Source organism: Vulpes lagopus, chromosome 19, assembly GCF_018345385.1.
Source record: "Vulpes lagopus strain Blue_001 chromosome 19, ASM1834538v1, whole genome shotgun sequence".
Classification (NCBI taxonomy): Eukaryota; Metazoa; Chordata; class Mammalia; order Carnivora; family Canidae; genus Vulpes; species Vulpes lagopus.
Window position 1 is genome coordinate 24313781 of NC_054842.1, and position 13957 is coordinate 24327737.

A 13957-nucleotide genomic window follows, 5' to 3' on the forward strand; every position below is an offset into this window, starting at 1 on the left:
CCTATAGTGTAGGAAATGCCACACAAACTCTTCATTGCTGTGTATTACGATAAAAGGTCTGTGTGTCCGGATATAGGGTGAATAGGACCCATTTAGGAGATAGTATGGCATAGTGGTTAAGCGGCAGGATTTTCCTAGTTTTTTCACTTAATAGCTATGTGACCACAGGAAACATATTAATTGGGATAAAATAGGTAATGCTGAGGTAACAAATAATTCAGTAAATTTTAATGGTTTAATCCAAAAGAATTTTATTTCTCATTCTTCCTCTAAAAAGTGATGATGGGGTGCTTAGGTGGCACAGTTGGTTGGACCTCCGATGCTTGGTTTCAGCTCAGGCCCTGATCTCAGGGTCATGAGATCAAGCCCCATGTTGGGCTCTGCACTCAGTTTGGAGTCTGCTTAAGATTTTCTCTGCTCCCCTCAAATAAATAAGTAAATCTTTTAAAAAAATGGTGATAGTATTTATTTATTTATTTTTAAAGATTTTATTTATTTACACATGAGAGAGAGAGAGAGAGAGAGAGAGGCAGAGACATAGGCAGAGGGAGAAGCAGACTCCATGCAGGGAGCCTAATGCGGGACTCGATCTTAAGACTCCAGGATCATGCCCTAAGCGAAGGCAGACTGCTGAGCCACCCAGGCGTCCTGTTGATAGTATTTAAAGTTGTTTTGAGGATTAAATGAGATACATAAATGTAAACTGAACAAATCTTGGAGACCCAATTGGCCACACATTGGACATTAAGAAAAATGTATAGTAACCAAAAGTACAGTTGACCCTTGCACAGCACTGGGAGTTATAGGGGTGCCGCCTACCCTCTTCCCTGTGGAAAGTCGTTTAGAACTTTTGATTCCCCACAAATTAACTACTAATAGCCTACTATTGACCAGAAACCCTATAAACAGTTGAATAACACATATTTTATATGTTACAGAGTAACTGTATACAGTTACAGTATACTGTATTCTTACAATAAAGTAAGCCAGAGAAAAGAAAATGTTATTAAGAAAATCATGAGAAAAAAAAATAAAATCATGAGAAAATACATTTACAGTGCTGTATTTATCAAAAAAAATCCACATAAAAGTGGATCCGTGCAGTTTACACCTGTGTTGTTCAAGAGTCAACTGTAATTTTTTAGAAATATTTTATTTATTTATTCATGAGAGACGCAGAGAGAGGCAGAGACACTGGCAGAGGGAGAAGCAGGATCCCTCTGGGAGACCCCCGGATTCCAACCTGAGCCAAAGGCAGACGCTAAACCTCTGAGCCACCCAGGTGCCCTGAGTCAATTGTAATTTTAAAAATAATTCTTTTTGTGTGTTTTCAAGAACCTTAAAGGTTATATATTGATAAACCTTTGATAAACCTATCGATAAGTCTGCAGTGAGACTCTAAAATTACCCCCTCCCTTTCTACTCCATTAGCAATAGCAAAGGTGCTTTTTCTCAGTTCTCTTCCTGAAACTGGGATCTGTTCCTCCTTGCTTCCCCTCCGGCCGTAATGCCCAATGTTCCTGCCGGAGCTGATCACTAGGTGGTGCCATGCCTTCCAGCCCTCTCATTTCTCTAGGGAGAAAAAGCATCTGGAGCCTGCCAAGCAGTGTGTTTTACCACTCAACTTTATGATACATAAGGAATTCTCACATACGACTTATGGTGAAAAAAGTCCTCATATAGTTGCATTTGTTTAGCACTTGGTCCAGTGTTTGGCATAAAAAGTGATTAATTTCTGTTAATAAATGTTACATTATTATTGATATATGGGTTATAAAGAAAAGTTTCCTTTGAATTGGATTAATGGGATATAGGGCATTTTTAGCTATGGATATCCAAGCATTCACACAGATAGGTTTGTCCAACCGAAACTAATATATATGTAGGACTTCTTAATAAAGAGGTCATAAATTTGTTAAACATGAGTTTTCCCCACATTGCTCTCCTAGCGAGGGCTGTCATCCCATGCCATACAACTCTTCTTTGTACAACACTTTACATAAAGTAATGACTCGGATGGGTGCCTGGGTCAGTTGGTTAAGCGTCTGCCTTTGGCTCAGGTCCTGATCCCAGGGTCCTGCGATCCCGTCCCACCTCAGGCTCCTTGCCCAGCACGGAGTCTGTTTCTCCCTCTTTCTCTGGCCCTCCCCCTGCTCCTGCTCTCTCTGAAGCTCTGTGTCAAATAATAAAATCTTTTTAAAAAAATGTAATGACTTGGTATTCTATTCTTTTCTCTCTCAAGCCTTTTATCTGCTTCACTTAAATAAAATAAGGTACTTTCAAATTGTCCATACAGTCAAGACATGGATAATGTATGCAAATTAACTCAAGCACAATTTTAACTTCCTATCTCTAAATTCAAATGTATGAATTACAAGGCTTTTGAATTAAAAGAAAACCCAATAAGTCTCTTAATACTTACTTAAGAACTTAGAAAATGCAGGATGATTTTGAGGGAGTCAGAGTTACTTATAAATATGTGCTTAATATCATTCTAGAAAGCCAAAGGAGGAAAATATGCACCATTATGTGAAAAAACTAGAAATTTCTCCACAGTGGCATAGAGTTTTAAAGACTTCAGGCTTCAGGAGCTATGTACCAACTCCCTGATTTGGGAGTTCAGCAGTTAATCAGCGCTAAAAGAATTTGCAGTTTAAATTCATTATATTGAGCTGAGATTCCATGCCCCCTAATGACCTGCTTCTGATAAGGGTACAATGGCTCCTTGGTTAGCTTGTAAAATCAGCTACTATGTAATTGTAAGGAAACACAATAGCTGGTTTCATAAGAGTTTCAGGATACAAGCTGAGTACTTTGGTTCCAAACCAGGTTGGTGAAGGAAAATGCTCAATCTGGTATGAGAAGTTTTCACATCATAACTCCCAACGGTACTTCTAAAGCTAATGTGAAATGCCTAATTTGCTGCCAAGGAAGCTGACTGTCAATTATACACTGTAACAAAAAAAGGTGAACTGCCCTATATGTTGAAAAGTGTTTGTATCAGCAAACCGAAAAGAGCTACTTTGCTTATTTAAACCACAGTGCCTTGGTTAAGCTCAGTTAGCCAGAGAAAATAAGAGGCCTATATAGGACCATGGTAGAGGGGTCATAGAAGGTCAGGCTTCTACATGACCAAATGCACATCTTTGTTTTGTTTTGTTTTTAAGATTTATTGATTTATTTTAGAGAGAGGATGAGCCAGGAAGGGCAGAGGGAGAGGGAAAGAGAGAATCTCAAGCAGACTCTACTCTGAGCACAGAGCCTGACTCAGGGCTCAATCCCATAACCCAGAGATCATGACCTGACCTGAAATCAAGAATCAGACCCTTAACTGACTGTGCCACCGAGTCACCCCCAAATGCATACCCTTTTTAATTAAAGCAGTCTGAAACTTCGGCATGAAGAATATTGTGTTTCATAGCATTTACACTTTTGCCAAATACTCAACCATGAGTGCATGGTTGCATCCTGGATGCATCCTGTTGGACATGCATCCTGTTGGACATGCAGCTTGATGAGATTTCCTAGACTGTGTGTACTTAGGCTGAATCACATGACTCCTTCTGGCTGATGGAATTTGAGCAGAAGAGATCTGTGCCATTTCTGGGTCTGGCCCCTAAATAATACAAGGGTAGCCTCCAATCTCTCTCTCTTAACTGGTTGGTTGGCTGGATACGAAGTGTCCTGTGAGGGACTCTGAGTTCCAGATGACCCTGAGGGCTAGGGGGTGATGGGGCCACCAAACAGAGGAAGCCTGGATTCCTACGTCATCAAGTGAGAAACTGCCACCTGTCCATGGAATATGAATGAACTTTACTGCATAAATCGTGTATTCTACTTATTATATTAAGTTACCAGGACTTGGGGTTGTTTGTTGCAGCATTTAGCTTGACTCAACCGACAGTTTCTTAGTGACCATTTAGGCCAGAGATGAGGAACTGGAGGCCTGCAGAAAGAAAACAACTTTCTCCAAGTTGTATGTATTGAGTGTAATGCCTAGATTCATTTTCTTTTTGACAGAATCCTCTTTTGGTTTTTCATTCTTTTCCCCATATACAATGCTAACATTTTGTCCTATCAAGATGAAAGTGTGACTAATAAAAGAAAAGAACGTAAACTACAACCTGGAATACAAATACGCTTCGTTAGCCCTAGTCAGACGTGGGACTGTTTATGAATCCTGGCAAAATGCAGTGACACAGATCGGTGACCATATGCTCTGCTTTTAAAGAACTTAATCTTCTGGGTGGAACACATAAGTGGGATTACCACATCACTAAAAGCTTAGCGTCTTGCAGATGTTCATCTCAGAATTTTTCCTTAATCATTTTCCTCAATGGCGTGGAAACCAAATCCTTTAAATCCCAATTCATTTCACAGAACTGTATCTCCATGAATCCCTCTGCCCTTATAGAGTTGTCATTAGTACTGCATGCTGGCCTGCCAATTCATAATCTTGAGGTACTTCAATTTCCCCCCCTAACTTGGCATCTTGTTTGCTTCCGGTTTCTGACTACTTGGCTACTGTTCCCTTCAGTTAAAGCCACCACTCTTTTGGCATCCCAGGATGCTAGGTTTAAATGGTGAGCAAATAGATGCCTTCAATCTGATGAACCAAAGGCCTCCAGATCTGCCTGCCGAGCACAGTCTGCGCTGTAGTGTAAGCAGACTGTCTCTACCATATGTCATCGTCTCCGCTGTCTACACCCTTTTGGGGAACTTCACGGGAAAAGCACTATTAGAGATGTTTATCCTGGGATTTTGTAATTTGTTTTTAATTTTAATTTAATTTCTACCAACTTAGCTCATTTAGAACAGTTTTAATTATACCACCCACAGACTCTGTGTTGTATCAATTGAGTTTGGGTTTGGGATTAAAGGGCTAACTGAAGAAATGTTGTACATGCCCAAGGATGACCTGTGAAATATTATTAGACTAGCTGAGTGCAAACAGTGAAATATATACTATAGTAAAACATTCAGGATTATTCTAACAAGACCCAAGAAATCCAATTCTTGAATTAAAAAAAAAATAAAATTATGTTTTCAAAAAATCCTAACATACAGAGGTAAAGTATTTGCAGATTGATTGAGAAATGTTAAAAATATTGTTTCTTTTATCTGTATTCTTTTTGTTATTGTTGTTAGGGGGAGGAAGAATGAGTGAGAGAGATGGGGGGAGGGGCAGAGGCAGAGGGAGAGGGAGAGAGAGAAGTCCAAGCAGGCTCCATGCCCAGCACAGAGCCCAATGTGGGGTTCAATCTCATGATGGTGAGATCATGACCTGAGCCGAAATCAAGAGTTGGATGGTGAGATCATGACCTGAGCCAAAATCAAGAGCTGGATGCTCAACCGACTGAGCCACCCTGGCACCCTCTTCACCTATATTCTAATCCTCCTCCATAACTGTACATATATATATATGTATATATATATATATATATATATATATATATATATATATATATACACACAGACACACTCACACATACACACACATAAAGGAAGTGCTGAGAACATTTTATTTCAATTGATAAGAAGGCCTCCAACTACTTACAAGGATGAAATTGAATCTGAAAAGAATTGAAATACTATTTTGTACATCTGAAATGATCATGATTTACTTGTAAACATGGAATGAAGGAAGGATGAAGAACCATTACATGCATAGAAGATTGAAAAGCATGTACTTGAGTGGGAAGGTGTTCTCTGAGTGCCAGTTGGTGACCAAACCAACTGACTAGGTTATTAATAGGTGGATGGATTTATGAGCAAATGAAAGCACAAATACTAAGGGAAAGGACAAGTCAGACGGCCAAGCTACAATAGTTCTGCCGTCTTACGCATCCTCTTGTTAATGAGATGTCTTTCCTGAAATATTTTGATGAGACAGGACGAGTAATAGCATTAAGGTTAAGAAGATTAAAGTGATGTTATTCTAGAAATTCAGTATAGCTCCTGCTGTACGTCAGGATGACTGAAGGAAACCAACTTCTTTTAGGAGAATTATGTTCTGATTTGTAGCAGAGTGCTTTAGTGGACAAATGTACAAGGCTGGGATTCAGAATACCAGCATTTGACTCAATCTTATACTATCTGATTCTTTCACTAATTCTGTAATCTCAGGCAGGATACTGCTGGGACACTCAGTTCCTTCATCTGTTAAGCAAGGATTCAGGGGTGATGCAAGGACTAAAAATTAAATGAAAGGAGGTAATGTAAATAAACTCCCTTGCTCCTGATACATACTTAATAAACATTAACGTCCTCTCCTCATCAGCAGATGTGCTACTAAATATGCAGTCGACAAGAGAAATTAAATCATGGTGAAAGAAATTTTGATGTTTTGACTGAATCCTATTTGAAACACATACTTGGAATGGTTGATAGAAAACTTCATCCCAAAGTAAAAGTCTGCTTTGTGTAAAGGGGATATTCTAACTCCTTTAGGTATACCATTCACTTAAGTTAATACCTAACCAATGACTGGATTTTTAATTCTGTGAATGAATACATTTTTTGCCTTTCCCTTTAAGTCACTTAAAATCAAAGGAAAATCTGAGTTTTAATACATAGTACTTAAAATCCCTTCCAGCTCCAATATTTTATTATTCTGTGAATATGGAAACATATATATGTATATATAGTTTATATAACTATATATAACTTTAACATATATATAAACTAAATTCCAATCAATACATCAAGCCCATACTTTGTTCCAGCAGTTTTACTAGGAAAACGATTACAATGATTAATAAAATATAGTTATGGCTCTCAAAGAATTTATATGTATACAATTGAGTTCTCCGCTTATAATTTGGTTGAGTGCCTCAATGGCTTATTTTTAAAAAGCTTTCTCATCAAAGTATAACATATGCAAAAGCATGCACAAATAAGAAGTGTACAGTTTGAAGAATTATCAAAAAGTTCTGTGGTTCATTTTCTCTTATGTGTGAAGCTTGTTTTCCCAAGGAAACATGTTTTCCCATGAATGCTCCATTAACCTAAAATACAGCTTGCATTCACTGCTCATAGGATTAAAGGACACAGGAAAAATGTATAACTTTGTTTTGATGGATAAACTTCTACTACATTGCCACTGGGTTTAGGATTCAGGTGGCATGGGACTGAAGTTGTAGTTCCTGACCTCAACTTGCTGAAGGATTGGGCCAGATTTTACCACTTTTTTCTTTAATTAGTCTTCTTACCTAGTACATGAACTTAACAATTTATCTCCAAGAATACTATAATAGTAACAGAAGGCAATGTTTGTAAAGTGCTTACCATATAGCTTTGTTCACAGGAGCTATTATACTATTAGCAGCAGCAACATCATCTTCATGTCACAGAACCTTGTCAAGAGGGTGGGTTCTGTTACCCTAGTCTACAGGAGAACTTGAGGGCAGGCTCCAGACTTTGATGGTAGCTTAAACAACCATCAGAAGTGCAGTGGGGAATGTAGGGCCCTGAGTAACAACAGTGGGGCAGGTTTGAGGATTCTAGGTAGTTTTTTATTCTCAAGGAATGTGCATAAATTGACTCCTGCTTATGTGCGCGTGTGCGCAGGCGCGTGTGTGTGTGTGTCTGTGTGTGTGTGTGTGTGTGTGTGTATGCAAATCTGACACCTTTTATTTCAGGCTGAACATCTGCTGCTCCCTGCAGGATGGAAGTAGCCAAGAAAGTAAGGAAAGAAAGACTTTTTTTGTCTTGTTTATGAGATGGCAGGTGGCCTTTTATCCTCTGACTTTTCCAACTCAGCTAACCCCTGCTTTCCCCCAAGGAGTTTAAAAATCTAAATGTTCACTGTTCAACTTGCAAACACAAGCTGAAATATCCAGATGTCCTCAAATGTGGCTGATCTCTTTGCAGGATATGCCTCATGCTGTTTGACTGACAAATGGCTACACCGGACAGAATCCAGAAGAGATGATACAAGAGCCCGCTCAGGGTGGTTTAAAGCTTTTTATGTGTTCTCTACTTTATTTGTTTTTATTTTTTGTATATGTTTAAATTTTTTTTTTCTAAGAAAATGTTGCTGAGATATGATTGCATAACCTGCAATGATGTGATTCTCCACAGTTCATACAATCACTGGCTTTGGTTCATTTGTCCAACAGCTACCCCTGACCACCCACTACTTTTCTGGATCTTTCTTATCGTAATTCTTCAGTCCATGAGTTGCCATGGAAACCACCATATTACTAGAGTGTGATCTCTCTTCATCATTGACCCCCTCACACAAACACTCCCACACACAATAAATGATGAAACCTGAGTAGGCACTTGACTTGAGCTGAACCACTCAGTCTTCCTACAGGAATCTAGAATTGACTAAGAGAGTTCAGCTTAATCTGCTCCCCACTTGAGTTGAGGAGCTGCTATCTGCAACCATTTCTTGCCATTTGGACAAGGAAAGAAAGACGGCATGATGACCAAAGGAAAGAGAAATGGAGAAGCAAGGAAAAGTGAGAAATGTGGAGAAAATCCTAACCTGATTATAAGAATTCCTGAGATTCAGGTGTGTGTATGTGTGCATTTGCATGTATGTGTGTGCGCGTGTACTTTATTTAATCCTATAAGATACTTGGAATCCTTACAATAAATCTCCTCTGCTTCTGATGCTCTATTTGAGTTGGATTTTTGCTGCCTATAGTCAATGTCCTTATTCTAAGTTGCCTCCAAACTTACCAGGATCCTCAGGCTGGCCCTTGTGCCAATGCCCCACACTAGCTCTATCCTAAAATAAGAATTTTAAAAAGAATCAGTCTGTACTTTGAGAAGAAGTGAAGAGTAACCCCTTTTCTTCTTAGGAGTATGGAGCCTTCATCTCTCTGAGGCAGGGGACTAGGCAGGAGCAAGAGAACTTCAAGGTAGAGAGGAATATAAACTTAGAATCCAGTGGAGTTCATTCCACCCTGAGGTCTTTCAGGGGAAAACAGATAGGGACAAAACTAATAGTAATGGAGGGAATGAAGCAGTAAGCCTGCATAATCGCTAGAAGAAAAGAAGACACAGAGGGCCTTTTTACTACAGTCAGAGCAAGTAAGATGTTCATTAAGTGCCAGAAGTTCAACAGCCATCATCATTTACTGAAAGCCATGAACATAATAAACACAATGCTGGGCCCTGGGGACACTACCTGAAATGTGATCTTTTCCTTCAAGGTAATGTTTGCTGCAACTTCTGAATCCACTGAAAGATCAGTATGAGAAAAGTTTCAGAACAGAAAATATACTGGGTAGGTGCAAGTAAAATTTCTAGGCCATTATTTACTGAGCTTTTTCCACCATATCTGATACCATCGTAAGCACCATAAAAGTGTATGATACATAAAACAATTCACCAGAAGACATTTCTTGCAGGAAGAATATTTTAAAATATACACTGACAAACAAAACACCTGTTGCTTCTCCGATAGCAAGGAAAGCTGACATGATCAAATAACATGTGAGTCCTTTAATACACAATTTTCAAAGAACAATTATCTCAAAAAGGTGCAGAATTAATTATGTTCTCTTTTTACACAAGACTGAGCTAGCAGATGCACACCTACACTCAGGCTACTATTGAAGAGCTAAGTATCTAGGTTGTCGGATATGATTTTTAAAATTAGAACCATTTGGTAAATCATTTTCAGGAAAATTGCTTCCAAGTAGCCCAATCTTATTTCAGTCTGAAATGGGTACTAAATTTAAACCAAGTCCCTCCTTTGGAAATAGCTCTCTTTTCAGTACAATCTTGAATTAAATTGTAATATAGTCACATCGGTGGCAAGAGATGTTGGTAAATCACAGACTTCACTTGAAAGATCTATTCAGCCTTGTTGTTATCTAAGTGACGAAGCAGAGTCAAACCTCATGGATATAGTACAGCTTAAGTATTTAAGAAACTGTCCAGTGTCAAGTGACCCAATGGACACATTTCAATACAACTTAGGAATTAGATGCTTTTATCAGTGCTATTTGTGTTTGAGATAGGGGCTGCCTACTGAAAACTCAAACAACATAAAGATTCACCTCGGCATATTAAAGGCATGGGGGTCTAGACTCAGAAATATAAATTCACATTCAGATACCACTGAAGCTAATGCTAACTAAGGAATATGAGATATACTCAACCAGATTCGACCATACACATTAGAGACCATATACCTCACAGCTAACCATTAAGTAAGTGCAACAGATCCGTGTATTATGTTTTGATGAAGTATTTTATAAACAGAGATAAGCTGCTTTGCTAGACCTAGAATTTTCCACGTGTAAATTCATTTCACCCAGGAAGTTTGTAGTCTCATGTCCTAGACAATAAATGTGAAGTGAATAACAGTCCAGAATGACATAATGGTTAAAGGTATTGATTCTCTACTTTCTGGGGGTTTTAGTGTTGTAAGAGTTCATCTATTTCTATAGAAAATACATGTGTGAGTTTAGATTTGAAGGCAGATCCTTTTTCATCTTAAGACAACTTACTATACCAAACCACTAGAGGAATTACGTTATCTATACTGCAAGAGGGTTTTTTTTTTTTTAATTCAGCTTAAATTCCTCTTATGGCTTTTGAAAACCTCTCATCTTAAATTTAAGGGAAGTGAAAAGTAGTATTTCCAATTTAGCTATTCTTTCAATTTATTCTTTTTAGTATTACAAAAAAAATTTGATACTTTCTTTGGCTTTGTTACCTCTTAGGAAAGTAATTCTGAATTCTCTTAACTTTTCATTTAATTTTATTTTTAAGTAAGCCATATGCCCAAAGTGGTGCTTAAAATCATGACCCCAATACCAAGAGTCGTATGCTCTACCAACTGAGCCAGCCAGGTGCCTCAGATCAAGGTTGTAGGGAACTAGGATGTTAAGAAATAAGGTTTTAAGTAGCTATGAGAAGTCAGCACCTCAACCACTCAAGTATGATCACATATGTCCAAGTGGAAAGAAGCTGCTAGAAGAGCATGTCCTCAGGGACTCCCTTGTTTCTGCCTCAGGAGCCTTCTCTGAACTTTGCAGTAGCCTCTTGTGCTGTATTGGAGATGGGTAGTCTAGGTCCTTCACCTAGATAGGTCACTGACCCTCAAGAAACTGGAGAAATACCCCTTTCTTTATTAAAGAAGTAGGAATTCTTTCTCTACCTTTCAGAACGAGGAATATTAATGACTAACAAAATGCTTCCACAATATGGGTTAGTCAGAAGAATAGTTCCTCTCAGGGAGAAAACCCCTAGAATATTGCAAATATCTGGGGCAAAACTCAAGGCGGCCGATCGAGGCTTTTGTTGTTACAGAACATTATGCATGCTCTGGCCTGCCTTTCAACAATCATTCCTATTAAATCATTTGTGCCACTGACACATCTAATGAAGTCATATTCGTAACCAGCTTAATCCCAAGATGCAGGGTAGTACCTATTTTGTTAGGAAAGCTCTTTGTATAAACTGAGACACGCAGCAAATATCTAATTTCATAAAATGCTCATTATGCTTTCAGTGTATCAATCTTTGGCTTGAATCCTTTTATGCATATTTAGCAATTTTAAGATAGACTATTTTGGGTACTGTTTGACAAAAAGATTTCTCTTAAGCAAACTCCCTAGCAAGCAAGTGGAAGAGTAAACAGTTACAAACACAGCAAACTCTGAGCCATATATTCTATCTGGAAATCTTTAAATTCTGGAGAAATCATGCATCTGTAAGCTAAATACTATATATCACTAAAACTGATTCTTGTTATAAGCGCATGAAAATAAACAAGAAAGAAACTGAATTAAAGGAGGTCATCTATAAACAGTACTTTCCTAAAATGTTGATAACCAACGCCAAGCTTGATTTCTACCTAATTATTTAATTGTTCAACTACTGGCTGAATAACCATATTCATTCATTCAGGGACTTTTACAAGTGAAGTCATGACATGTGCTTTTACTGTTATAAATGAGGATCCATGTTTTAGGTCTCAGCACTAATTAGAAGTGAGACTTACATCACTCTCATGACCTTCTCGAAGGTTGTATGTGAGGTCATGCTGAATGTCTTCCACAAACTTGTGAGCATATTCTGGGTAAAGGTCTAGCACTTCAAAGAGTCCTTTGAGGATGATGCACTGAAGATCACAGTAGGTTAAAGCCTTCACATCTGCGTTGGTCTTGATCACTTGGTCCTTAATTGATAGATTTGCTCCAATTAAGTCCCCTTTCCCTTGAAACAGTGAAAAAAGAGACATGTCACTTTTAAACAAAAGCAAGCTGGGACTGGAGACTTCATTTGACTTACAGGCTTCACTTCTCTGAGATGACCCTGCAAAAGAAAAATAAACCTTCATCTTGGCAGTGTTGATATTTGGGCCCTGGCAATTCTTTGTCATGGGAGGGGGCTTTCTGTACACAGTAGAATGTACATATTCCCAATCCCCCAGTGGTGACAACCAAAAATATCTTCAGGCATTGCCAAATGTCCCCTGGCAAGGCAAGACTGTTCCTGGTTGAGAGCAGTGGTCGAGGGGATAAAGACTAGGAGAGCCAGAGACAACAATTGTCATGCATAGATGACTCCAGACAACCCCTCATGGCATTCAACAAATAACTTCAAACAAAGCAGTTGACATTTTTGTCACAGTTGCCTCAACTGTTCAAGAGAAATGATAATGGCTCCAGTTTTTTTGTAAGGCTCTGTATCATATCCTTAAAATGTCTATTAATAATTTTGATTCTAACACAATAATTGTCCTCATCATCAGCTTGCTAACATACTCAGGTTGTTTTATTTACCTCTGAACATGTCTATCAGACAGGATGGTGAGGAGAGAGAAGGTGCCCTACTTCCCTCTCCTCAGAACTGGGGGGCAGAGAGAAGTATTAGACATGATGGACACTGAATCTACTAAATGAAAATGTAAGACACAAGCTATACTTCTAATACTCTCTAACAGTGTAAAGGGCCAATTTTCCCATCAAAAAAAAAAAAAAAAAAAAGAAAAGAAAAGAAAGAAAAAGAAATCAAATAAATAAAAACTATGTGCTCTTGGCTTGCACCACTGTAAGGAGAGAGACTTACCACCACCACTTTGTCATCTGTGCCCGACCCACTCCCAGCACCTTCTGGTATTTTGCCTGCGGAGTCTCCGTCTATCAGTCTTAGGTTGGATTCGCCTGCCTGGGAACTAGCTGGCTTCCTTGAGTTTGCTGATTAGATCATACTAGATGATGTATTTGAATCTTTAAAATATTTCAATTGATTTGAATCAGTTTAGCTTAGCAGGAAGGCGAGCATAAATATAAGTGTTGATTGCACCTTCAGATTGATTTTAGACACAGCCATTAATTCACTCGGCATCCATGTGAGAAACATGAAAGAAAATCCATTCAATCGTCAGACAAACTTAGGTTAAACACTGAAGTAATATGACCTAAGTTCACAGAGGACACTGGCATGAGATTCATGGCTACAACTTTGGAATTTCTTTCCTTTGTCCTCCTGCCTGTGCTTTAAATTTTATTATTTTTTTAATGGCCACTTTACTCTCACAGGGAATCAACAACCAACAACTGATCAGCAGAGAAACCACCAAACAAATAATATCTTTGGAATGGTATACAGCAAATTGCCCTGTCCCCTATTTGGTTATTTTTTTGACTTATGAATTGTTATTTTTTTTATCGTGCTCAGCATTTCTGGAAGGAAAGTCTCTGACCTATAGCAGGCTTCAATAAAATTCTGTTTTATTGAATTTCACAGTAAAAGGAAACATGCCAAATTAACCGTGAATTCTTGAAATAGTCATAAGTATATAAAAGATAAAAATTGAACATTTAAAATTATTGAATTACATCTAAGTATTATCTTTGAAATAACATTAAATTCAAACCTTGAGGCTGAGCCTATTTGACCAAAGAAAAAAAGGACTAAAATCTATACTTACAGTTCTAAGGGAATATACAACTACATGGTGCTAGAGAATTCAAGTTGTTTT

At 38.2% G+C, this 13957-nt stretch overlaps 1 protein-coding gene across 1 annotated transcript in view; it reads right to left on the reverse strand.

Annotated features, from left to right (window-relative positions):
* Nucleotides 1–13957, reverse strand: part of KCNH8 (potassium voltage-gated channel subfamily H member 8) — a 367485-nt gene that overhangs the window by 33387 nt on the left and 320141 nt on the right. Inside the window, exon 11 of the mRNA XM_041734461.1 lies at nt 11972–12186. Within this exon, the coding sequence (XP_041590395.1) occupies nt 11972–12186 (215 nt within the window). The remainder of the gene's footprint in view (nt 1–11971; nt 12187–13957) is intronic.